The sequence below is a fragment of the Ursus americanus genome, chromosome 3, assembly GCF_024610735.1.
Source record: "Ursus americanus isolate L20-20 chromosome 3, mUrsAme1.1.p, whole genome shotgun sequence".
Classification (NCBI taxonomy): domain Eukaryota; kingdom Metazoa; phylum Chordata; class Mammalia; order Carnivora; family Ursidae; genus Ursus; species Ursus americanus.
Window position 1 is genome coordinate 95,839,178 of NC_142129.1, and position 24,117 is coordinate 95,863,294.

Genomic DNA, 24,117 nt, shown 5'->3' on the forward strand with positions numbered 1-24,117 from the left:
GCTTCTCCCTCTGCCCCTCCCCCTGCTTGTGCTCACGCTCTCTGTGAAATAAATGAATAAAATCTTAAAAACAAATTCCATAAATGGAGGCACAATTCTGTATCTTAATGCGATTTTGAGTGGTTTGCATACTTTTCGACTGTGGGTCTATTTAAAGGGCCAGTTATCACTCCCTGACATTCTGTATCGACAACCCAATATATTCCCAAATTCTGGGGGCTGTGGTTTAAGATAGCCAACTCCTGCAGAGCCCCACAGCCATGAACTTCAGAACTTTGCAGGACGTGGGCCACATAAAAGCCTGGGGCCATTTGTATAACCGAAGTCCCCTAAAGTCTGATCGCAGAGTCATACCTGCCTTTTTATTCTTGTTTGGCCTATTTCTCATGCACCAGACAAGTTGTTCAAGACGATTCATAGCAGGGCCTCAGAAGCCGGCCTGGCTGGCTTTGATTCCTGGTCTAGCCCAGCAGTGGAGTGAACGCACCGTCCCAGAGCTGCGGTCAGTCTCCCCGGGGGAGTCCTGTGCCGGGGGTCCCGCAGCTACTGGCAGTGGGCCCGGCGGGGAGCTGATGGTCCCAGGCAAACGCATGTGGTTTCAGACCCCAGCAGCCATCGGTCCCGTCCTGGTGTTGGAAGGTCTGCGACGCTGGTTCTCAGGGCGGCCCCCACTGTGTGAGCGCGAGGACTGTCGTCCTGTTCTTCTTGAACTTGTTTGCTCACAGATTAATTTGTTAATACCGGGATCAGCAGGCTTTTTCTCTAGCGGGTCAGATCGTAGATAGCTTAGGCTTTGAGAAAGTCTCTGCTGCGATTAGAAATGACACGCGACATCACGAATAACAAATGGAGAGTCTCCGAAGTCGTGTGAGCACCTGACTGCCCCCTACTCCGGGTCCGCGCGGCTCTGGGGAGAGGTCCTCCCATGAGCTGGCACCACCGGCTGGGCGGGCAGTCATGTTAGAAACGCAACGCCTTCTTCCGTCGCCTGAGCGTGTCATCTTCGAGGACAAAGCGTGTGAGCGGCGCCCCATTTCCCAGCGTGGAGGTCACGATCGGGGAGTGTGACAGCCCTTGGGTGTGTAGCGGCTGTCGCCTGTGCTCCAGGCCTGGCTCTTGCCACCGGACGGAGACGGTTGGGCAGATGCTTCGCTGCCGCCCGACACCCGGGCTGCTGTTCTGCTCAGTGAAAAGCAAGCGACCTCCTCACGGAGATGCGGCCGAGCGTAGATGATCTATACACAGAAAGTACCCACCCAGTGTCTGGCCCGAGGCGAACGCCCAACGAAAGATACACAAGATTCCCGTAAACTAACAGTGCACACCAGCCGGCGTTTCGTAAGGAAGTCCTGTCATCGGTACACAAGCGTCGATAGAGTCATCACATCCAGGAGGCAGAGGTGAGAAATCACAGAGCTGAACGCAGACGATGGGCGCCGTTTGAGAATTCCTTATCGGAAGTTCCAAGTTGCGAGGCTGTGCGCCCACACGAAGTCGGGGTCACGTGTAAAGATGCTCTAGTGACCCAACAGGTTCCAGAATGCGTCCCCGTTCCGCCAGCCCCCTCCTTGCTTGATCCTGGCTCTGGCCTCAGGGCATCGGGATGTCCCCTGGGTCTCGTGTAGGCTGACGGACATTGCAACTGGCAGTCGATCACAGGGCAAGCTTTCATTCCAAGCACCTTGGGGAGCCCTCCTTAGTGAAGACATTGACAAAGGAGAGTCGGAGCCATCAGTATGAAACAGGGGTCACACAGATCATGATCTGCAAGTTTCTTCCAAAGATGAGATTTGATGGCCACGGGAGTAGTAGTGGGTTCGGAAATGCAGAAACCCTTCCTCAGTGGTTTTGTGAGACCGACCCCGTCTCTACAACTGGCCTATGGAAAACACAATGGAAAGGGTCTTTTTTTAAAAGCTATCTTTTCTTATTTTATTTTATTTATTTTTTTATTTTTAGAGAGAGGGAGATAGAGCATGCATGAGCAGGAGGGAGGGGCAAAGGGAGACTCTTAAGGCTGTTTTATTTTATTTAAAGTAGGCTCCATGCCCAACATTGGGCTTGAACTCAGGACCCTGAGAGCAAGAGTCACATGCTCTGCTGACTGAGCTGGCCAGGCGCCCCATAAAGGATCTTCTGTAAAGCATCACCCTCTACTTTTGTTGGAAAATTCTCCTGAAAAGTCAACACTTATTTCAATCTTTTTTTTCAATATTAGTGCATAATTTCAATGATAATGTAAATTGTCATAATCATTACTTTTGTTTTTCAAGGTGATGTCCTAATCAACTGTTATCTTGTTATTTGCCATGATTTTTAGAACCTCTTTTACCACGATTCACTTTATGTGTCTTTTTCTTGTATAATGAAACTTCGAATGAAACTAACAAGTATTATTCAGTAAGAAGAAATGGGATTATTTTTGTTAAGCTGTGTTATTTTCCTTAGGAAGCCCTGAGGAACAAATTTATAAGAAACTTTATAGAAAGCCAATTGCACATTGATGTTGACAAGCTGACGGAAAAACTCCACACTTATGGTAAGTGGGTGGGGTGTGGGGGTGTAAGTGGGTGGGCGTGTCCATGGGCATGTCCTCGGCTGGGCGTGTCTGTGTATGTGGGTGGGTGTGGCACGGTCCACTTACCGCATGGCCCACCACTGGGGTCTTCATCCTTCCGCCTCCAAGTTTCGGGGTGACACTGACAGGTCGCTCTTTCTCTCGGGTTCTGGTTGCTCGTCTATGAAACTAGATATGCTCCAAAAATTGCTCATACTTGAAGTTTTCTGATTGATCGAGTCAGGGCTTGAGTAGCAAGGAACATAGTCAAAAAGGAAGGCTTCTGATGTGAATGCAAGAATTAATGAGAATTGAAACAATTAATGAGTTTTTTAAACAAATGACTGTTCCTGAGGTCATTGTTGATTGAAAGCAGGTACATTGCTTTGAAACTTTGGAGCTCGGGTTAGAAAGTTCTATCAATCCCCCCGTGGTTGTACGGCGTCTCCATAGCCAATGCGCGAGTTCATTTACATAGCGCGCAGCCGGGTCCTGAGCACGCGGGAGAGCTGGGTTCTGTGCCCACTACCACGTTCAGGGTGCAGGTGGCCGTGTTAGGAACGGTGGCGAGGTGGCAAAATTGGGGTGCGGCAGGTGCATCCTGGGGGTGCACTGGGAGCCCAGCCCAGCTGAGTGGCAGAACAGGAGTCAAGGAAGGTCCCCTGAGGGAAGGGAGGGGTTCTCTGGCTCCTGGTGCTCTGCCCGCACCCGGGAGGGGCTGGTGGCCGCCTACTACGTGGGGGTTAGTGGAGGGCCAGGCATTCATTGCAGGAGGCACCATACTCCCCACTTCTGAAAGAAACAGATGTGGGTGAATTTACTACCTTAGAAAAGTTAATGAATTTAAATTATTTCCCTTTTATGTTATTTCTTAAGTAGGCTCCCTGTGCAGTGTGGAGCCCAGTGTGGGGCTGGAACTCACGACCCTGAGCTCAAGACCTGAGCTTAATGGACTTAATTAAGGGTCCCTTAATGGACTGAGCCAGCCAGGCGCCCCAAGTTAATGATATTTAAAAATAAATGTCACTGTCTTAAGTCATTTTTCCAGTAATTAAAACATACTTTTGTATGTGTTATAAACCTCCTTTTGTAACTCCCTAGGTAAAGAATTCTCTCACTTTACTCCGTGCATCCTTTTAAAATCTCTGGCGAGGGGCACCTGGCTGGCTCGGTCGGAAAAGCGTGCCACTTTTGATCTCAAGGGTTGTGAGTTCGAGTCCCACATTGGGTGTGGAGATTACGTAAACAATAGAATAAAATAAAATAAAATAAAATAAAATAAAATAGCTAACAAGGTCATCCATTTCTCTGCATTAGAACCAGCATCAGGAGACTGGGGCAAAAAGGAGCATTTGAAAGTAATTTGTAGCAATTTCTGGGAATGTTTGTCCCCTCAAGCTCTTGATTTCCTTCCTTAAGTTTTTTAAAGTAATCATTTGCTTGTTACAAAAGCAATTTATGCCTGTTGCAGAAATATTAGGAAGTACAAAGAAACCAGAAAAAAGATCTACCCATAACCTCATCGTGAGAGACAGATTGGGGTTCTTTTTTCAGATGGATTTGCATGGCTCACGTGAGCGTGGGTACGTGTATTTTCACAAAAATGATCACACCGTTTATATTATTTTGCGAACTGCTCATAAATGGATTCTGGGGGCGCCTGTGGGGCACGGTTGGTTAAGCGTCAGACTCTTGGTTTTGGCTCAGGTTATGATCTCAGGGTTGTAAGATCGAGCCCCGAGTGCGACTCCATGCCCAGCAGGGAGTCTGCTTGGGATTCTCTCCCTTTGCCTCTGCCCCTCCTGGTTGTGCTGTCTCCCTCTCTAAATATAAAATAAATAAATCTTAAAAAAAATAAAGAAAGAAATGGATTCTGTTGCAAAGATTTGTCATGTCCTTCAGGAGTGCCTGTTACTAAGAGTCAGCTGTCTGGTCCCCTTCCAAGACCACCCCCTAGCACGGACCCACTTTAAACTTTTAGTTGTTTCTTGCGCATTGTATCTTTATATCATTGCACGATGCATTATGTATCATTATATCTTTACATAGGAGTTAATCCGTTTCCCGCTGTGAGAGATGCAGGCTTGCTTCTCCCTCCTTGGCCCCATCGCTCCCCTGCAGTGCTGTGACCCTTTTCCTTATGTCCACATCATGACCAGATAAATACGGTTCGGTGCAGAGCCAGGTTACAGGTTATAATGAAACTTCACTTTTCACAGTGTTTCCTTCTTTCTGGAGTTTCTGTTCTCTTGGCTCCCCATTTCCCCTGCCCTCTACGCCAGCGTGCCACCTTTCCTGGTGTGTGGGGGGGTGATCCCACTGTCCGTGTGGGCAGACAGCTGTGGGGCTGCCCCCTGCCCCCCGGGGCCTGGCAGGTGCCTCCGACCATCACCCCTAAGCGCTCCCAGGAATTACCTGCTCTGTTCTCCCAGGTGGGATACCGAGTGTCCTGGGCTCTTCGTCCTCCACATTCTATGATCGTGTTTTGTTCGTCAATACCCGAAAATGTCCATGTGAAAAGGGGTGCACGAGAGAAACATTTCCTGAGCAATTTTACTCAGTAAATTCACTGTTATCTGAAGGGTGTGTGGTAATATTACCAATTTCACTGATACATTTTGATTTGTCTTCCCCTCTCTCTCTCTCTCTCCCTCTTCTGACTTTTATTTTTTTGATCACTCTTGTCAGAAGGTCATCAATTTTATTCGTTTTTGTTTTTGTTTTTATAAAACAAATGTTTGGCTTTTGTGATAATTTTGTTTTCTGTTTCATTGACTTCTGACTTTTTGCTTGTGTTCGTGTTTTGTTTCTGCTTCTATCCTTTCACTCTCTCTGGTTTGTCACTTTTTTTTTTTCTTTTGGTAACTTCCTGAGAGAGAGACTTAGACCTGTGATTTCCACCTTCTTTTCCTTTTCTCGTACGTACATATGCACGCTTACGATCACACGCTTCCCTCTGGACATTGCCTCACTGCCTCTCACACGTTTTGCTATGTTCTGTTTTCATGAGCATTCAGCGAAGTGTAGTTGTTTTTGATCCTGGGGTTGTTTGAAAGTTTATAGCTTACTTTCTAAATATCTGTGATTTCCCATTTATTATTTATTTTTAAGATTTTATTTATTTATTTGTCAGAGAGAGAAAGCAGAAGCGGGGGGTGCGGAGCGGCAGGCAGATGGAGAAGCAGGCTCCCCCCTGAACTCCCCACTGAGCAGGGAGCCCGATGTGGGACTCGATCCCAGGACCTTGGGATCATGACCTGGGCCAAAGGCAGGTGCTTAACCGACTGAGCCACCCGGGCGTCCCCTTACTGATTTTTTTGTTTGCTCATTCTATCAGTTATTAACAGGTGTGTGTTGAAATTTCCCATTGGGATTGTGGACTTGTCTGTTTCTCCTTATGTCCTGTCAATGTAGGGTTTATACGGTTTGAAGCTGTGTTTTGTTTTTTATTGCTAACATGTTAGATATTTATATTGTCTTCTGTCAGCTTAGTTTAGGGTTTCTGGGCGAGTCTGCTGGGAATGTCTGTGGTCAGGTGGGGCCTGTTATTATGTTCCATTTCCAGCTGAGACAACGTTTCGTCTGTGAGGTCGGGTATGGGGGGTTTGCTGGCCCGGTTCCCTGCCGAAGTGAAGCTCTAGGAAGAGCCCCACCTTGTCTGCATCTCTGGTCCGGCTTCCTGGGGGGTCGGGCCTGCATATTCGATTCCTTAGTAGATGGGGCTATGAATCAGCTTCCCTGCCTGGCAGGCCATCAGGACGGGGCCAGAGCCTGCACAGCTCATTGTGTGGGGACCCAAATCGGGCCAGAGTGTGCCCTGAGTTCCCTGCTCTGCGGACAGGAGAAGCCGTGGGCTGTGCTCTCTGCTCAGCCGAATGCAGCTGTTGAGTGGGCTTCCCATGCGCGCTGGTTCGGGTCCCTGGTGAGACAGGCTGCAGGCCGTGTTCAGCCATGGGCAGGACTTCAAATTAGATTCTTGGCTCGGGCGCGGTGGGAGAAGCAGCTCTAAAGCTGCTAAAGGTCTTTGTCCTTTTAGATTTTCTTTTTTTTTTCATTTATTTGAGAAAGAGCGAGAGCAGGAGCAGGGGAGAGGGACAGAGGGAGAGGGAGAAGCAGACTCCCGGCTGAGCAGGGAGCCCGATGCGGGACTTGATCTCAGGACCGCGGGATCATGACCTGAGCCGAAGGCAGGCACTTCACCGACTGAGCCACCCAAGCGCCCCTTGTTTGTCTTAACTCGAGGCAGCTGGCATGCACCTCAAGTTCCCTGACCAAACGAGGCCGCTGGCTTCATTCTGCAAACTGCTGGCTCTGTCTGTCTTGTCGGCTTGAGTGCTGATGGGCCACCTGGCTCTGGTCACATGGGGCCAGAAGACAGTGTCCACAGCAGGGGGGGCATTGGCCCGGCTCCCCTGCCTGGGCAGGAGCAGGACTGGCTGCTCCGGGCTATACTCCTGGTTTCCTAAACACGCTCTCTGATGGGGAAGGGCTGGGACCCATAGAGTCACAGAGTAAACTTTGTGCATCACCCAAAAGCACCACTTTTGCTTCAACATTTGTTGGGAAATGAGACATAATTTTATACGAAAATAAAAGGAAGAGGGCTAGAATATAACATTTTCCTGGAAAAAAAGTCATTCATTTCACAAAATTTTCTTCTTGTAAGGGCTGTTCTTGGATTCTGCCTTCTCCCTGCATACATCCCTCAGCCGCTGTCTTTCTCCTGTGCTAGGGGTCCGCGTGTGGGAATGCCGAGAAGGGCTACGTGGCTCTGCTCAGCTGAGCTGTGCACATTGGAGTCGCCAGGGTGACTGGACGAGGAAAAATGCAGAATTTCTGCCCTCAGCTCTGCCCCTGCATCAACCGAGCCAGCCAGCTGTGCAGAGCCTGGCATCTGTGTCTCTGTAGCTGATAAATGGGGTGCTGAGCTCTTTGTCTCAGTAGGGGTGGAGGTGGGGGTTGGCGATCTGGATGTCTGAGCTGGTATCTGATAAGCCGATATCTGATAGGATCAGGGCAGCACATTCCGTCTGTGCCTCTACTGGAGACCGATGTTCTCTAATATATTAATCACCACGGTATCAGGACACCCTAACCTCAGCATGCTGTGGACACCGTGAGTGCCAGGAGGCTTACCGGCATTATTTCATGTAATCTTTAGAAAAATCCCATGGAGCAGATTATCATCATCCCTGTTCCATAAGGGAGAAATGTAGGGTCTCAGGGCTAAACAGACGCAGCTGGTCCCCAGGGAGTGGGGGGCGGGTACCCCCGTCTGGCCCCTGACCACGAGGCCCCATACACTGCACCCCAACAGTAGGCCTGCCGTGTCTCCGTCTCTACAGCAGATGTGGTCTGAACTGAGAGGCTCTCCTTAAACAAACTGCCCGGGGCCTCTCGTCCAGTGGAGAGGGGCCGGCCCCTTGAAAGCAGGCACAGTGTCTTGGCCTGAGGTTGAGAAATGGCAGAGTATCAGCCCCTGCTTTGAGAAGCAGTGAGTGATGGAGGTCGAGAAGCTGCTTGGCCAGTTGGATCCTGCCCAGGCCAGCTTCTCCCTGTTGTTCGGAGCCTTACTGTTTCAGCCATCTGGATAGGGTGGATGAAACGGTTCTCTCCTCACCACGGCAAGAGTGGAGGCCTGGACACTTGAATGGATTTTTCTATGTGCCTCAAGATGACAGGGACAGACCTTGACGTAGTTCCTCATTGGCCCCATGCTGCCTTTCAGAGACGGGTCAATGCCAAGCAGGTATAGCCCAGACTGGATCTGGAAACCAGGAAGCCAGCGGGAGAGACAGCAGCAGGCAGACCAGCAAGGGAGGGAAGTGACAACCCAGAGGCAGCCCCAGGGGCGGCCGATACTGCCCTGTGCTGGGGCACCCCAGGAGTGGGCACAGGGGAAGGCCAGCCATCACCTGGGGGGCTGGAGCGTGGGGGACATCGAGAGGTGGGGGAGGGCAAGTGGGGAGCAGCGCCCCTGCACAGAGGACAGGCAGGAATGACACAATGGGCAGCAAGTGACAGGGCCCGCAGGCAAGAGTCTGTCTGGGATCATGGAGGGAAGGAGTAAGTCTAGTACACTGGGAACTCCATGCATAGTGCCCTTCTGTGTGGGACATTGGAGGCTCACTCTGGATCTCGGTGTGTGCCTGCCAGAGTGTGGGCTTGGGACCGCTGGGGCCAGCAGTCCTCGTCCCACAGGGAGTGTGCTCACCCTTGGTGCGGCAGGTGGCTGAGTGCCCACGGAGACGCCCCAGGGGCTGCGGCATCACGCAGTTCACCGAATAACCAGTGGGGTTTGCTGCGTAGTGAATAGACTTCACTCCTTTAAGAGCAAAATAACATGTAACTAGAATGTGGGCCACTCAACACGTGACGAAAAGCATACGATATACTTCCATTGTAAAGCCTGAAAATCGTATGCACCCGATGCCCTTTCGCAGAAGATTCTCATCATGCTTCCGTTTCTTGATGTTTCCCCAGTGGCTGGTCCTGTTCAGTCTGATAGATTTGGGGTTGGGCAAGGGCTCATTGTAGCTCATCCTTTGAGGGCTTTTGGAGAGGACTATGTGGCCAGAAGCTGGTGTCCATCTGCTCAGGGATTGTCCCTGTGGCTGAGGGAAGGGCCACTAAGCTGTGTAAGAGCTGCCCTTATACTGTCCTATATCTACACGGTTTTATGATTTGCTGTGTGTTTTTGTGTGTGTTGTGGGTGTGTAAAAACATGTTGCTATGTCTCCACATGTATTTACCACTTCTTCCTTATGAAGTCCCGAGCAATCTAGTCTCTGGTGGTCTCCCAAGGAGCGAGGCCGAGGGGGGACGGGGTGGCTCGCCCCAGTGGACTGTAAGCGCATTGCCCCAGCCCATGGTAATGCCGTGACATCAGCAACCCTGGCGGGTCTGATGGCGTCTCCTTATCATCCTGAGCATGTCTGTAATCGCTTCCCTCCCTGGGCTGGGCTCTTGTGTTCTTCCCATGCCACCCCACTCTGTGTCGTTTGGTTTTCCCACATCTCTCTGTCCTGTGGCCCAGCTCTTCCTTGAAGCCAGAGCTCGCGTACTGAGTCCTCCTCCGTGTTCTGTCCTGACAAAGGTGCCCGCTTTACTCGCCGGCTCTATTTCCATTTCAAATGCACAAACCTGGGCAGAGTGAGTGCACCAGGATCAGATTTCCTCGGTGGCAACGCTCCTTGATCCCAGATCACTGTCTCTGCGAAGTTAATGTGACAAAGTGAGCAGCTCTCACAAAATGCCCGCTGTGTCGGTGAAGGCCTGTTTTCTGGAATTCCTTCGCACTGGGTTGGAACACTAACATTGTTTTTGCTGGTTTCTGGTGCGAGACCTTGAGTGCTGCTCGCAGGCTTGCCTCCGGTGGCTCCCTCTGTGTGTCACCCACTGCCTGGCATCCCCGGGCCGCAGGCTCACCCTCTGTGCCTCCATGGCTTTTCATTCCCGTGTATGGATCAGCATCACGGGACTACATTCGGAGCGGAGTTGGGGCGCCCGGCTGGCTCAGTTGGTGGAGCCTGAGACCCTTGATCTCGGGGTCATGATTTCGAGCCCCACCTTGGGCTTGGAGCCTACTTAAAATAAAACAAAAACAAAAGCAAAACAAAACCCAAAACAAAACCCAAAAGGCAGAGTTGATACTCAGCCAGTAGGTAGCACGTTTTGCATATGAACAAAGGGCGACTCATGAGGGGATTTTTTTCATCCCTGGGCTGAAAGTTGTAACGTCTTGTCCCACTTACTGTCCTCAGGAGGGAAGCTGGACAAGATGTTCGCCCACGGGGGCGCTGGACGCATCCTCTTCCTGGGCCGGGTCTTGGTGAACCTCTCGTCCTGCGTGGTGCTGGACCGCTTCCAGGCGCTGGAGTCTGTCGCCAGCCTGGAGGCGAAAGCCCGTGAGCTCATGCGGCAGAACAGCTTCTTGGCCAGTAAGTATTCTGTGACAACATGTGCTCCGGCAGGCGCCGGCTCCGGTGGCCTTGCCATTTTGCATATTTCTCCCCGAACGTGTGTGCCAGTGGCTCAGAACGAAAAGACCTCCCTTCCGGATAAAACGAAACCAAGCAGAAAGCCTCACCGTGAGGACGTGCGTTGTGATGGTCTGTGTCTCAGATCCCAGCCCCACACCATTCACGGCACCTGTTTTTAGTAGTTTACGGTGTCGTTTTACGGTTCAATCTCACATGATAAATTATAGCTTTCCTGATTAAAGCTATGCTGTGATTCCCTTGTCACTTTGACTTTTCTCATGGCACCTTGACGTCCTGGGGGTGTGGGCTGGGGGGGGCACAATGGCCAGTTCGACTTCATTCAAGCAGGCTCATTTGTTCAGGATGCGTGTGATGCGTTCTCGTGTCTCAAATGAACATCACTTAATTTTTTTATTTGGGTTTGTATGAGTTTGCTGAGGGCTGCCATGACACGGGACCACAGACCGAGTAGCTTCAATGACAGAAATCTGTTTTCATGGTTCTGGCCAGAAGTCCGAGATCCAGGTGTCAGCAGGGTGGGCTCCTTCTGAGGCCGTGAGGGGAAGGCACTCCAGCCTCCCCTCAGCATGTCGATGGCCGCCTTCTCCTGGGTTTCTTACTGTGTTGGTTCTGTGCATGTGTGGGTCCACATTTCCCCTGTCTGAGGACACCAGTCCTAGCGAATGAGAGCCCGCCCTAAAGACCTCCTTCTCACTTGACTACCTCTGTGAGGACACGAGCTCACATTCTGATCTGCTGGAGGTTAGGACATGCACCTGTGAACCTCGGGAGGGTCCCGTTCCACCCCCAACAGGCATTGTGTACGAAATTCAGAGAATTCATGTGCCAGAACGGAGTCCCTATGTTCACATTTTGAATGATCGTTATATGCAACTAATGAATCATTGAGCATTATATCAAAAACTAATTACGTACTTATGTTGGCTAATTGAATTTAAATTAAAAAATGAATGATCGATAACCCCAAAGACACCAGTTCCTTGCTGGAAATTGAAATCTAGCTGACACACAGTACATCAGCATGATGCGACAACTCTATGTCCCGCCGTGCTCACTGTGGGCGACGAGCGACCCTCTGTCACCATACCGTGGACCTCCTTGCCTGTGCTGTTCCTTCCATCCTCTGACCTCCTCCTCCCATGACCTCAAGCCTGCACCTCCCACGCCTCATTCTCACGGATGCATCTATAATCCCAGAAAAGGAAAGCCTGATTATTTGAGCAGCTGGGTATCATTTTTCAAGTCCTAGAAAAATGCAGAAGAAATCGTTTTTTTACAGATTTTTTGGTAGATTATTTTATTGCAAAAAATTGATGACACGCGGTATGGGTTTATATGCCAGCGCCTGCCTGCCCAACGCTGAGAGTCAGCGCTGCCTCCCTGGGGCGCGGCCGCGTCCCCGAGCTGGGGTTGGGCTGAGGCTCAGGGCCCGTCCAGCTTCTCTGGGCCTGTGCTCTGGCTCTGGGTGAGCTACCCTCAGGGTGTGATGACCCCGTCTTCCCTTTTCTGCCGGCAGGTATCATATTCAACACTTCACTGGCCGGCAGGAACTTGGGGGCCCGGTCTCTGCAGCTGCCACCCCATGTCACCTACACCATCCGGACCAGCATCTTATATAGCATGAGGACGGATCTGGTGAAAAACCCTTCCTGGAAGTTTCATCCTCAGAGCCTCCCAGCCGACGGGTTCAAGTACAACTACATCTTTGTCCCTTTGCAAGACATGATCGAAAGAGCCATCATCTCGGTGCAGACCGGGCAGGAGGCCGTGGAGCCGGCCGCGCAGACGCAGGCCATCCCGTACCCGTGCCACACCAGGGACCTGTGAGTAGGCGTCACGCAGCCACCTGCCCAGCGCACCCACCTTACAGCGAGATGCGCTTTGTGTTTGGATCCCCGCGTAGAGAAAGTCTTGGAGCTTCTCTGTAGTCTTTCCAAAGGGCGTTTCAGGAAAGTCCATTCCCCTGTCTAATTGCTTAAGGTTGGCTTCGTACACCCGGGCCATCCAGACACAGGAGTGATTGTTGAGATAACGGGATCATGCGGGACTTTAAATTTGACACCAGACATCCTAGCTTTAAAGACCCTTCAGAACGAGTTCGAACAGTATTCACAGGGGTTTTGCGTGTCCGACTCCAGATGTCACCCATCTGAGCCAGGGAAACAGAAGGAGGTCACTTCCTCTTTAGTGCGAATCCTGAAAAGGTCAGCTTAAGCATTGGGAGGAGGGGGATTCACAGAGGCTGGGGACAGTAGCTTGGGGATGCCTGGGGCAGTCTGCGAACATGTTCATTGCTGACCTGCCTGGTGATGTCCTTTCGGGAGAGAAGGGACGGTCAGTTACGGGCTGGAGCAGCTGAAGGAGGCAGGGGGAGCCGGGCCAGGCTTACACGGTGGAGTGGAGGGTGTGCCTGATGGGAGGTGGACCCCTGCGTGTGGTCGGGTGGTCAGCGGCCTGACAGCCATGTGGCTGAGGCGGGTGGGCTCAGCCCTGAGGGAGGCTATTCCTCGAGCATCTTGTCCCTTGCCCGGACTGGAGGTCCCCGGATGCAGGGCCAGGGAGCACAGGAGGCAAGGGCCGAAGGGGAGGTCATCAGAGAGACTACCTGGGGTCTGTTAGTTATGAGAGTGGCAGCAGACGCTCGTCCTTCAGTGGGACACCTGCCACACAGAAGCCAGGGGACAGGGTCATGCTGGCAGGACGGCTGTCTTGACGTCTTACCTCCCTCTTGTCCGGGCACATGCCTTCCACACGGCAGCTCACTAGTGCATTTTCACGAAGCCCAAGGTGACGCCACAGGATCAGCATTCCCGCTGTGGCCTGAGCATGGGTGCCCCCGCCCAACTGTGCCTGTCTTGGAGTATCAGCGCGTGTGGATGGAACAGAGGGTCAGGAAGACAGAGCACTTTAACGCAGGCACCGCCCCACCATGCGGATCTTCAGTAAGCCCCTTCACCTCCTTCTTTGTAAAACGAAGGCATCTCTTTCCTCAAAGCGATGACAGTTTCGGCTTTGAACGTTTTCAGCCATTGCTCCTTTGCTCCTAAATTATTTTCCTTGGCGGCAAGAGCACCAAGAGCAGAATTCAAGAAAAGGGCTTTTTCTGGCCAAGCGTCATGCACAAAACTTCACAGCAGCTCACGTGCCAGGGCGTTGTGGGGGTGAATGACCTGTTTCCAGTACTCGGAGGAACCGACTTTTTATGCTGCTTCGCCCACCGCCATGCAGGGTGGCTCAGGGCGGGGGCGTGTTGGGCAGAACAGCACAGCCTACGTTCCTGCAAACAGCTTCGTGGCATGGTCTGCTTTCCTGTCGTGCGGACCGTGGAGCCCGGCTAATGGGCTTTGAGGGAGGGGAGGGACGCAAAGGTGTGCCTCTTCACCCCTCGACTGAGACCCCTTGGGGCCTGGGGCTGGAGTGAGCAGAGCGCCCTGCAAGATTCTGGGGTCATGGGCTTGCTTTTTCTCTTTCTGTTGCTGAAGTGTAGTGGGCATACATGTGTACGTCACTCAGTGCTCCCCACATTCCGTGTCGCCACCGTCTGTCACCGTCTCCTGTTACAGTGTTACGGACTATGCTGCAGGTTTCATCTCCCTGACTTACTTAGTTTAGAACTGGAGGGGTGTCTGTCTCGATCCCCATCACCTAGTTCGCCCCTCCCCCGCCCCTCTGCTAACCGCCCGTCTGTTCTCTGTAGTTACAAATCTGTTTGTTTTTTTTTTGTTAGTGTTTGTTCGTGTTTGTTTTTTTTTTAGATTCTGCATAGAAGCAAAATTGCGTGGTATTTGTTGTTCTCTGTCTTATTTCACTCAGCGTAGGACCCTCGAGTTCCATCCGTGTTGTTGCAAATGGCATGAGCTCATCCTTTTTTACGGCTGAGTAATATTCCATTGTGTATATATTGGAATATAGAATATATAGTATATATAGGGAGAGACCTATCATAGCAGGACACTCAGGTCAGGCCGCTCAAGGTGGGAATGATCCTGGGTCATGGAATCACTTTCACTCGTCCCCTCCCTGGGACACCACGGTGCAATTTCTCAGAAGTCTTTGTTTTACTCCTTCGAAGGAGATGAAGAAGCATTTTCCTTTTCTGAAAGAGTCAAGCCTTCAAGGCTCTCACTGCCTCAGATCCTTCTTTTATGTCTAGTTTCAAAAGGTGTCCGTATCTTAAGGGCTGGGTGTACCTGCAGAAGGCTGCGGGGCCGAGGAGATCCTGTAAGATCCTGGCGCTCAGCAGCCCGCGGGATGGTTCTGAAGCCAGTGTCGACCTCAGAGCCCACTTGTGCGAAACTTTTTGTGGCTCCGTACTACTTGCGGAATGAGTGATATAGTCATGAATTGGCTCATTTGTTCAACTATATTTATGTACTATTTGTCAGTCTCCAGACGGGGGTGAGCCAGTGAAGGGACAGGAGAAATCCCTGCTCTCGTGCCCGAGTTCAGGGAGGAAGAGTCTACAATGCTATAAGGAAGCAGCTTGAACTGAATACTGGGAGGAGGTAGGAGCCAGCAGGTGTGGGGTGAGGGTGGCGAGGAGCCCCCAGAAGAATTATTACTGTGGTTAAGGTTAGCCTTGCCGCGAAGGTGACATTCAATCTGTTAAACAAGAAAAATTCAACTGAGTAAATTTAAAGATCAAATGGGCTTTATTCGGGGATTCATGAATCAGGCATTAGGCATCCTCCCGTTCGGCAAATACAAAGGAGCTCCTGGAGCTGTAGAAAGGGAAAGGCTTTTAAAGGCAAAAGGAGAATGTTTAAAGGAAATTATTAGCAGAGAGCGCATTGTTTCAGGCAAGGCTGCCCTCCCAAGGGGAGCAGTAGGGGTGTCTCTGGGGCTTGCTCTCCTCCTGACCAGGTAATTCCAGGTCACTGGTTAAAGGTTATGTACATTCCTGGGGGGCTGGAACTTAGGCTAAGTATGACCTCTTGGTTTGCTGACATGGGGCTCAGCACGTGACTTTCTTTTCAGCCTGTTTCCTCTCTCTCTCTCTCTTTTAAAAATGTATTTATTTATTTGAGAGAGAGGGAGAGAGAAGGTGCAGAGGGAGAGGGAGAGAGAAAATCCCAAGCAGACTTCTTGCTGAGCCTGGATCCCAATCCCAGGACCCTGAGATCACGACCCTGAGATCACGACCTGAGCTGAAATCAAGAGTCGGACCCTTAACCTTCTGAGCCACCCAGGCGCCCCCTGTTGTCTCTTTCTAGCAGACCAACAACTTGAAGAGTTATGGAAACACAGGAAAATGTGTTCTAAGTCAGAGGAGCAGCCAGTGCAAGGGCCCTGGGGTGACGGGGGGGCAGGTGAAGAGTCATTGCCGTAGAGGGCACAAGGGCATGGGGGTGGGAGATGAACTCAAAGGCTACCCACAGAGAGCGTGGTTGCAGGTGCTCCGAGGAAGGTACGGCTGCTGGAGGGTTTTGAGCGGGAGCAATGCCATCTGACTCCTGACGTGAAGGCTGGCACAGGCTGTGGAAACAGAAATCATTAGCAGACTGACGTGTTCCCTCAGGTGACTGTGGCCTGGTCCAGAGAAGTAGCGGGGACCGATCCTGGCTGCTTTCAGAAGGGAGGCAACAGATTTGAGGAGGATGTGACAGAGGGGCGTGGTGTCCACATGGCTGTCCTGTAAGGATCATTGGGCCTGTGGGCAGCCAAGGTTGGGGTGCCTCTGGGAGACCTGGCGGCTCTCGTTAGGGGCCTGGAGAGACCCTGTGGCACAGCACACACAGGGTCTGATGGTGCTTGAGCCCCCGGTGGCAGTGTCCAGAGAGGAGCAGAGAGGGCTCATGGCATGCCCCCTCTGGCCACGGCCCTCAAGAGCTCCAGGACACGGGGACCGGAGAAGGAGCCCCAGCGCTGGGATGGGAACCAGGAATGGTCTGGGGCCAGTGGGTGAGGCTCCCAGGTGGGGCAGGGGGTCACTGGGGCCTTCCCCAGGAGCCACCTCCATGGAGGGCATGGTAGCCAGTGTAGGGGGCCCAGGGGAGGCTGGAGGTGGGGACAACACACCTGGAGACTTGAGTGCAGACCACCCAGGAGCCCACTGTATGTGGGGGGCGGGGAGAAGCAGGTGGTGGCCCGCAGGGAATTTGGGCAGCAGAAGAGAGGGTTTTCTTTCTTTCTTTTTTTAAAATTAATTTATGTTATTTGTTTTTTAGTATCGGACGCTACTGGGAATAGTTGAGTAAAAGGGAAGAGCTAATAATGTATGTCTCCTTCCTACCCCTCCCCTCCTTTCCTCTTCCCCCTTCCTCCCTCCGCCATCCTTCCCTCCTTCCCCCTCCCCCTCCTCCTTTCATCCCTCCCCCCTGCCATCCTCCCTCCCTCCCTCCTGTACCCTACTACCCCCCTCTCCTCCAACCGTCCCTCCTTCCCTTCCCTCCCTCCTCCTCCCTCACCTCCTCCCTCCAACTTTCTCTTTTATTTAAAATCTGCCAGCAGCCCCTGGAACTGATGTTTTGAGGGGCTGACACTGGGAAACGTTCCTCTGGGTCGGCAGACTTGGGCGGGAGCAGGACGCAGTACAATTTAAGGTTCCTTTCAGCGCCCAGACTCCCGGGTGGTTAGCACAGGACAACTGATGATGGGAGCTCTGGTGGTCCTCGTGAACACAAGGAACGTCAAATGTTAACTCCTTGTCCAGAGAGTAAGGCAACTTCATAAAAAGGTTTTCAGCAAAATGAAAACCGCAACAATACTCTAGAATTGTTTTATACACAAAAAGAATGTTTCCTTGAAAGCACGCCTATTATCTCCTGGGGCGGGGGTGGGGGAGTGGGGGGACGGGACTATTAGGCGCCTGCAGTTTGCAGGGGCTGGAGAGGATCCCGGGAGGAGGAGGAAGAGGAAGCCTGCGTGCTGGGTCTCTGAGTGACAGCAGCGTCGCCGTGTCTGGACTTTGATTTGTCCTGGGCGAAGTCCAGAGTGAAGGCTGTCGGGGGTGCGCGCCGGAAATGTCCAGTTCCTGCTTTCCAAAGAAATCAGCCCGCTCCCCAGCAGCCCAGCCAGAGGCCCCTCATGCTCCACATTTTTCTTGTTTCTTTTCCTTGATGAACTTCAAGTAAACGTATGAAACCCCTCTCGCCTATATTTGGTGAATAGCTGGTGTTTCCAGCAGAAATTCACCTTCCTGATGACCTTGGGAGCCCCGAGCCCCGGAAAGCCCCTCCACACCCCCACCCCCAGCCCGTCCCAGAAGGTGGGGAATTGATTGGTGAAAACAATGAGGCTCAAGAAACCCGGTTTTTTAGCCTTTCTCGTGCCCCTCAAAGCTCTCATGGACTCATCTCCCTGCTGGCCCAAGAGGTGTTTTGTTAAAACCCCAGGTCACGGTTTCTCCGGTTTCTCCCAGTCTTTCCCATCACCAGCAGCCACAATAATGCTTCTCTGAAAACTCACATTTTCACACACATCTTGTTCAGCCTTCGAGAACCTGGTAAGAGAAACACAGCTGAAGACAGGGTCTTGGGATCGAGCCCCGCTTTGGGCTCCAGGCTCCTTAGTTCAGTGGGGAGCCTGCTTCTCCCTCCCCCACTCCGCCTGCTTGTGCTCTCTCTCTCTGTCAAATAAAGAAATAAAATCTTAAAAAGAAAAAAAGGAATTCGAGGATCAGACAGGCCAGGTTACTTCCCTTGCAAGGTCTTCTGCCTTCTGAACGCCCTTCACGCCCCCAGGGAACTAGTCATCGCCACTTTGTACTCACAAGCATTTTGTGTGGGGGCTGGCATACCCCCGTGGTCACTCAGCTGCCACTTCACTCTGTGGTCTGTGAAGGTCTGTGAACGTCTGACTTAATCTTCTTCCATTTTCCGCAGCGCTCTGGGTTCAGCGGGAGTGTGTCCTGAGGGCTGGTGTCTGTTTAGTGCCTGGGGACAGCGACGCTAATGGTCTCTTTATCAAGGGGGTGGTTTCTGTGCCAGGAGGGGTGGTGCCAGCCAGATTCCCCAAGTCCTCTTGTAGAAACGGGGTGTGTTTCTTCCTCTGGGGAGGGGGAGGGGCTGCAGGTTGAATCAATCACCAATGACCAGTGACTTAGTCCATCCCGCCCATGTCCTGAAGCCTCCGTAAGATCCCAAAGGGATGGGGCCGGAGAACTCCCAGGTTGGTGAGCAGGTGGAAGTGTGGGAACGGTGACCCTGGCCGGGGGAATGGGAGCCCCGCACCCCCTCCTCAGACCTGCCCTGGGTAGCTCTAATGTCTGGTCCACAGTTAACCCTTTTATAACAAACCGGTGATCTAGGGAGCTAACCGTCTCCCTGAGTTCTGTGAACCGCTCCAGCGGCTTCATCAAACCCAGGGAGGGGTTCGTGGGAACCTATGATTTATCACGTTAAAAAACAAAATTCAGCTGAGTACATTTGAAGATCTAGTTGGCTCTATGAAGAGATTCTTTCTTGCTCGGGCAGCATCCCCTCCCACCAGGAGAGGGGAGCTCTGAGGTTGCACAAAATGGAAGGTTTTTCTAGGAAGGAAGGTGGGGCAGGCCGCTATCAGCAAAGAAAAGAAAGGATTGTTTCAGGCAAGGTCACCTTCCCGAGGGAAGGTCTGGCGGTCTTCACAGATGGATCACCTCCTCTCCCTCTGGGCAGAGAGGGCCTTTGTGACAGATGACCTCATCCGGGTAGATTAGAACATTCTAGATTGATGGTTTAAAATCCCACTCCAGGAGAAATTGAAATTACAATGAGGGCTTGGTTTGCTGTCCCCGAGGCAAGTGACTCCACCTGGCGTCTGTGGCTTTCTTTTTAACAGCAAGTCATCAGAGTCAGAGGTGACAACCTGGATTTGGGAAGGGCATTGAGTGTGTGTGTGTGTGTGTGTGCCTGTGCGCGCGCGCGCGTGAGATCTTGTGGGATGAGCCCCTGTGTGACCTGATGCTACCCTCAGGTCGTGAGTGATAGGATTGAGTTGCATCGTAGGATACCAGTTAGCACCTGAGAATTGCTTGGTGATGGGGGAACCCCTGTCCTCTAAGTTGGGACTGGGGGCTCAGAACTTTTAATAGGGGAACTTGATGAAGAGGGTTTTTGTACCCAGAGTCTGAGTTAACAGTTCTCAAAGTCCGTTTCTTCGGTATGTGGGGTCCCGGCAGCCAGTCCTACCTTCCAATGCTGAGATGGCTCGCAAGCATTTGAGATCCCCTCAAAATCTCAGACGTGGAATTGCGAGGGTGTTGGCATGAAAAGTTGCATTTGGGGGAACCTGGGGGGCTCAGTCGGTTGAGTGTCTGCCTTCGCCTCAAGTCATGATCTTAGGCTCCTGGAATTAAGTCCTGAGTCGGGCTCCCTGTCCAGTGGGAGTCTGCTTCTCCCTCTGCCACTCCCCCTGCTTGTCCTTGCTCTCTCTCGCTCGCTTGCTCTCTCTCAAATGAATAAATAAAATCTTAAAAAAGAGAAAAGAAAGGTTGCATTTGGAGTCCAGGTCCGCCTCTTGCTGGTCACAGACCTGGGCCCAGTGATCCGTCACTGAGGCTGGCCGGGATCGTCCCGGTGATTGGGGGTGCGATTGCCCGCCTGCCCACGTACTGGCTTGTGGGGCTCAGCGCCGGCGTTCTTGTGAAAGCCAGACCTGGAAAGGGGACAAGACTGGCCTGTGAGCAGCGCACGCCCTTCTGGGCAGCACTCACTGCTGGGATGGTCTGCGTTCCATGTGCAGAGTTAAGGTTGGGAGCGCTGTTTTCGATGGTGCTGTGTTTAGAGAGGTGTGCGGGCATGTGGGCCTCCTCCCTTCCTCCGGACATTCCTGAGAGTGAGCAAACTTGGAACAAGAAAGTGAAGACTGGACATCAAATCCCCTGTCACTCACAGACACCCTGTGTGCATCCCTCTGGCGCAGGCTGGGTTGGAGGACCCAGCATAAATACGAACCCCAGAGGCTCCCCTCCCTGACCACCCTCCCCTCCCAGTACCAGTCACAGGGGCCAAAGCCACTGGGGAAAGCAGGGGAGCAGGGGGCAGGCAGGCTTGGGACCTCAGGCTGCTGGCCTAGCTCTCCCAGAGGGAACAGAGAGGGGACAGGAGGGTAATAAGCAAGTGGTTGTCCTTCCACCCAGCAGCCGCCTCACAGGGTTCTGGGTCCGGCATCCCACTGGGATGTGGTCTGGGGGTGCTGGAGGAAGGCAGGGGAGCAGTGGGCAGAGGCTGGGCTGATGGCGGAAAAGGAAAAACCAAAGCCGATTTCTCTGTGGTCCTTCCCCCCCATGTGACTTCCAAGCAACACGCTCATCACTTGACCGTCTTTGAACTCACTGGATGGTGCTAATAGAGTCTGGCCACAGAGAAAACGCTCTTAACAAGGGGTCATTAGAATGTAAATCGAGCATTTGCCACCTTCGGGAAAAGAACTGGTGACAATTAATGTTTATGAAGATCAGAGTGTCCTTTTAAAGAGGTTTACATAGATAAGAGCCTTTGATTTCCTGTTGGCAGACTTTTTTTTTTTTTTTTTAAGATTTTATTCATTCATTTGTCGGAGAGAGAGAGCCCAAGCAGGGGGAGCTGCTGGCAGAGGGAGAGGCGGAAGCAGGCTTCCTGCTGAGTCAGGAGCCCGATGAGGGACTCCATAAGGACCCTGGGATCATGACCTGAGCCAAAGGCAGACGCTTGACCAACTGAGCCACCTGGGTGCCCCCTGTTTACAGACTTTTACTGATAGTGCTTTTGTTTGGGTTCTAGAGTAGGGATGATGGCATGGAAGATTCTGGAACACACTCCAGTCTGGACATAAGGGAACGGATGGACCTCCTATTCTGACCTCCCTGACTTTAATATGTTTCTTTTATTATTGTTAGTTTTATAAGCAAATGATTATCTAGCAAGAGTTGAGACAATAGAGGGAAAAAAATCCTACTTCATACCCTCTTCTTACACATCGGTTGTATTTTTTGCGGGGCGGGGGGACTGTTTCTCCATGCGGTGTCGTGGTGACGCGTCTCTTACATATTTGACATCATAAATCTTCCCAAGAGTCAAAGTGTTTGTGCTGGTTCTTCTTTGGAAAAGAGTGTGCCCAGCATTTCCCACGTGTCAGGCATGGTGGTCGCCTGTCATTCGTGGCCGTGAGAAAAAATGTTCTCCTTGCCTACAGGACGCTTGTAGCTTGAGGGACAGGAGGACCATGGGAAGGCCAATAGCAGCGTCCCCTCTGTGGAGTTCCTGAGGGAGAGTGTCAAAGGGCCTCGTCAGGCTGTCACCCAATATTCAGGTTGGTGGAGGCTGGGAGCTTTCCATCCAATCTCCCCCATGGCTAAGGTGCTGGACAGGAGAAGCCAGGCCATGCGGTCATGTCTTCCTTTCTCCCTCCTTCTGTGGTTAGCCCACCTTTGACATACTTTCCCCTCCTGGAATTTTATTTATTTGTTTATTTAAAAAAATTTTTAAGTACATGCTACACCCAGCATGGGGGTCGAACTCACAACACCGGGATCAAGAGTCACATGCTCTACTGACGGAGCCAGTCAGGTGCTGGAATTTTAAAATTCATTATGTGCACAAATGCCTTCAGCATGTTCTGGTTCTATTTTTCCATTTTCATGAAACTATATTTGGATTTCAATTATTGATTCTCTCTGCAAACTTGCAATATGGGTGTCGATGGTCTTCTTTTCCCAAGAGCTGTTTGAGTAAAGTTTCTTTTAATTTCCAAGTGGAAATTCTCAGGAATTTCTGAAGTTACTCAGGGTACTTATAATAAGAAAAAAAATAAATAAATGGAAACTACTCCACAATAGCATTTTTTTTCAATGAGATTGACAAACACTCAAAAGTGCATCATACATTAACTGCCAACCCCTGTGGGTGGATCCTAATTTTTACATTGCCTTCAGAAAACGTCTTTATCACATCCACATTTTGAATTAATAGCATTTCTCTCCATCAGCTGATACATAATCTACTCTTGTGAATGATTTATGGGCACTTGGAAAGAATTTTTAATTTCCTGTTTTGGGAGTACAGAATCAGATCTATATTCATTTTGTTATTTAGGAATTCTCTTTCCTTAAAGTGCAAAATCCACTTGTCCTAGACTAAGGCGGATAAATCATGGTCCCCTTCCTACTTGGTTGTCCCTCTCCCTTTTCCTGTGCTGTTGGCCTGAATGCTGTGCACAGATGTGAATAATTGCCTTCTGAGTCCTATTTGTACACATAAGTCTACCTTGTATGAAAGTAACTTGATGATCCTTGCTTTTTGTCTTTTCTTTCTCCCTCCCTCTCTCTCTCTCTCCCCCTACATCTCTGTATTCCCATTTGCTTGATGTGTCTTTGCCCTTAGACTTTTCTGAAATGTTTTGTTTCAAGTGTGTCTCTTGTATGTCTCATATACCTTCTTATTTAGGTGAGGTTAGGTCTGTAATAGCATGAAATGACGTTTCATGAATATATGTTCTTCGTTAAGTAATTTTCTATACTTATGATTTTGCTTTTAAACTCATATTTAGGGGCGCCTGGGTGGTCTAGTCAGTTAAGCATCTGCCTTTGGCTCAGGTCATGATCTCGGGGTCCTGGGATTGACTCCTGAGTCAGGCTTCCTGCTCAGCAGGGAGTCTGCTTCTCCCTCTCCCTCTGCCCCTCCCCCACTCATGTTTTCTCTCTCTCTATCTCAAAAAAATACAATCTTAAAAAAATAAACCGTATTTAATAATGCTTTATTGTTCTAGTGGTTATCTTATAATTGCAACTTTGTATAAATAATATCAACCTTTTTTTTTTTTTACCATGCAAGATAAAAATGAAGTAATTTCTCTTCTTCCATCATTAAATTTTTCTCTCCATCATGCAGTTTTGGTTGATATTATCTCAATGTCTTCTCTTGTACCATGAAAGATGCCTATACTTATATTCTACCTTTGTGAATGTTGAACAAATAGCCTCTGATTTTGACATTCACCAGCTTATTCTTTCTATCTGGTTCATTTCCCCTAACCTTCCCATTTTTGTTTGTTGTATCATTTCTATATTTCAGGGAACATAATATTTCCAGTCTGTCTTGTCATCTGAATTTCCACTTTTGTTTTAGTCTTACTTTTACTGGAACACATGTTCATTGCTTATCATTATCCTTACACCGTAATTTACCGGTCATCCTCAGGTAGGCTATGTCTTCTAGTAATTTCCTTAAGATGATCGTATGAGATAATAAAACCTGAGTTCTTACATACTTAAAACTCTTTGCAACATTTATATTTGAAAGGCAGCGTGGCTGGATATGAAATCCTTGACTCAGTATTTCCTCAAGTATCTTGTAGAAATAACTCCATTATCTTTGGCCTTGAATGTGATTAGGGAGCAATCTGAGGCCACTCTGATATTTTCTTGCTGTTATTTGACCTGGTAATTTTGCCAAATTACTAGTGACTTGAAAATTCAATAAATTTAGTGGGATACATTTCATTGTTGACCATTCTAGTATAATGGTACATGGCACAAGATAAGGCCCTTCAATGTGTAGATTTCAGTTTTCTTACACGGAAACTTTTGATGGGTTCCAGCATTACCAGTTTATCATCTTCCAGCATTTGGTTTCTCTTCTTCAGGGACTCCAATTGCAT

General features: G+C 50.5%; 1 protein-coding gene across 1 annotated transcript in view; it reads left to right on the forward strand.

Moving 5' to 3' along the window:
* The window catches only part of ABCA13 (ATP binding cassette subfamily A member 13), a 368,906-nt gene that overhangs the window by 122,609 nt on the left and 222,180 nt on the right, over window positions 1-24,117 (forward strand). Inside the window, exons 29-31 of the mRNA XM_087861234.1 lie at window positions 2,449-2,539; window positions 10,321-10,497; window positions 12,077-12,383. Of these exons, the coding sequence (XP_087717360.1) occupies window positions 2,449-2,539; window positions 10,321-10,497; window positions 12,077-12,383 (575 nt within the window). The remainder of the gene's footprint in view (window positions 1-2,448; window positions 2,540-10,320; window positions 10,498-12,076; window positions 12,384-24,117) is intronic.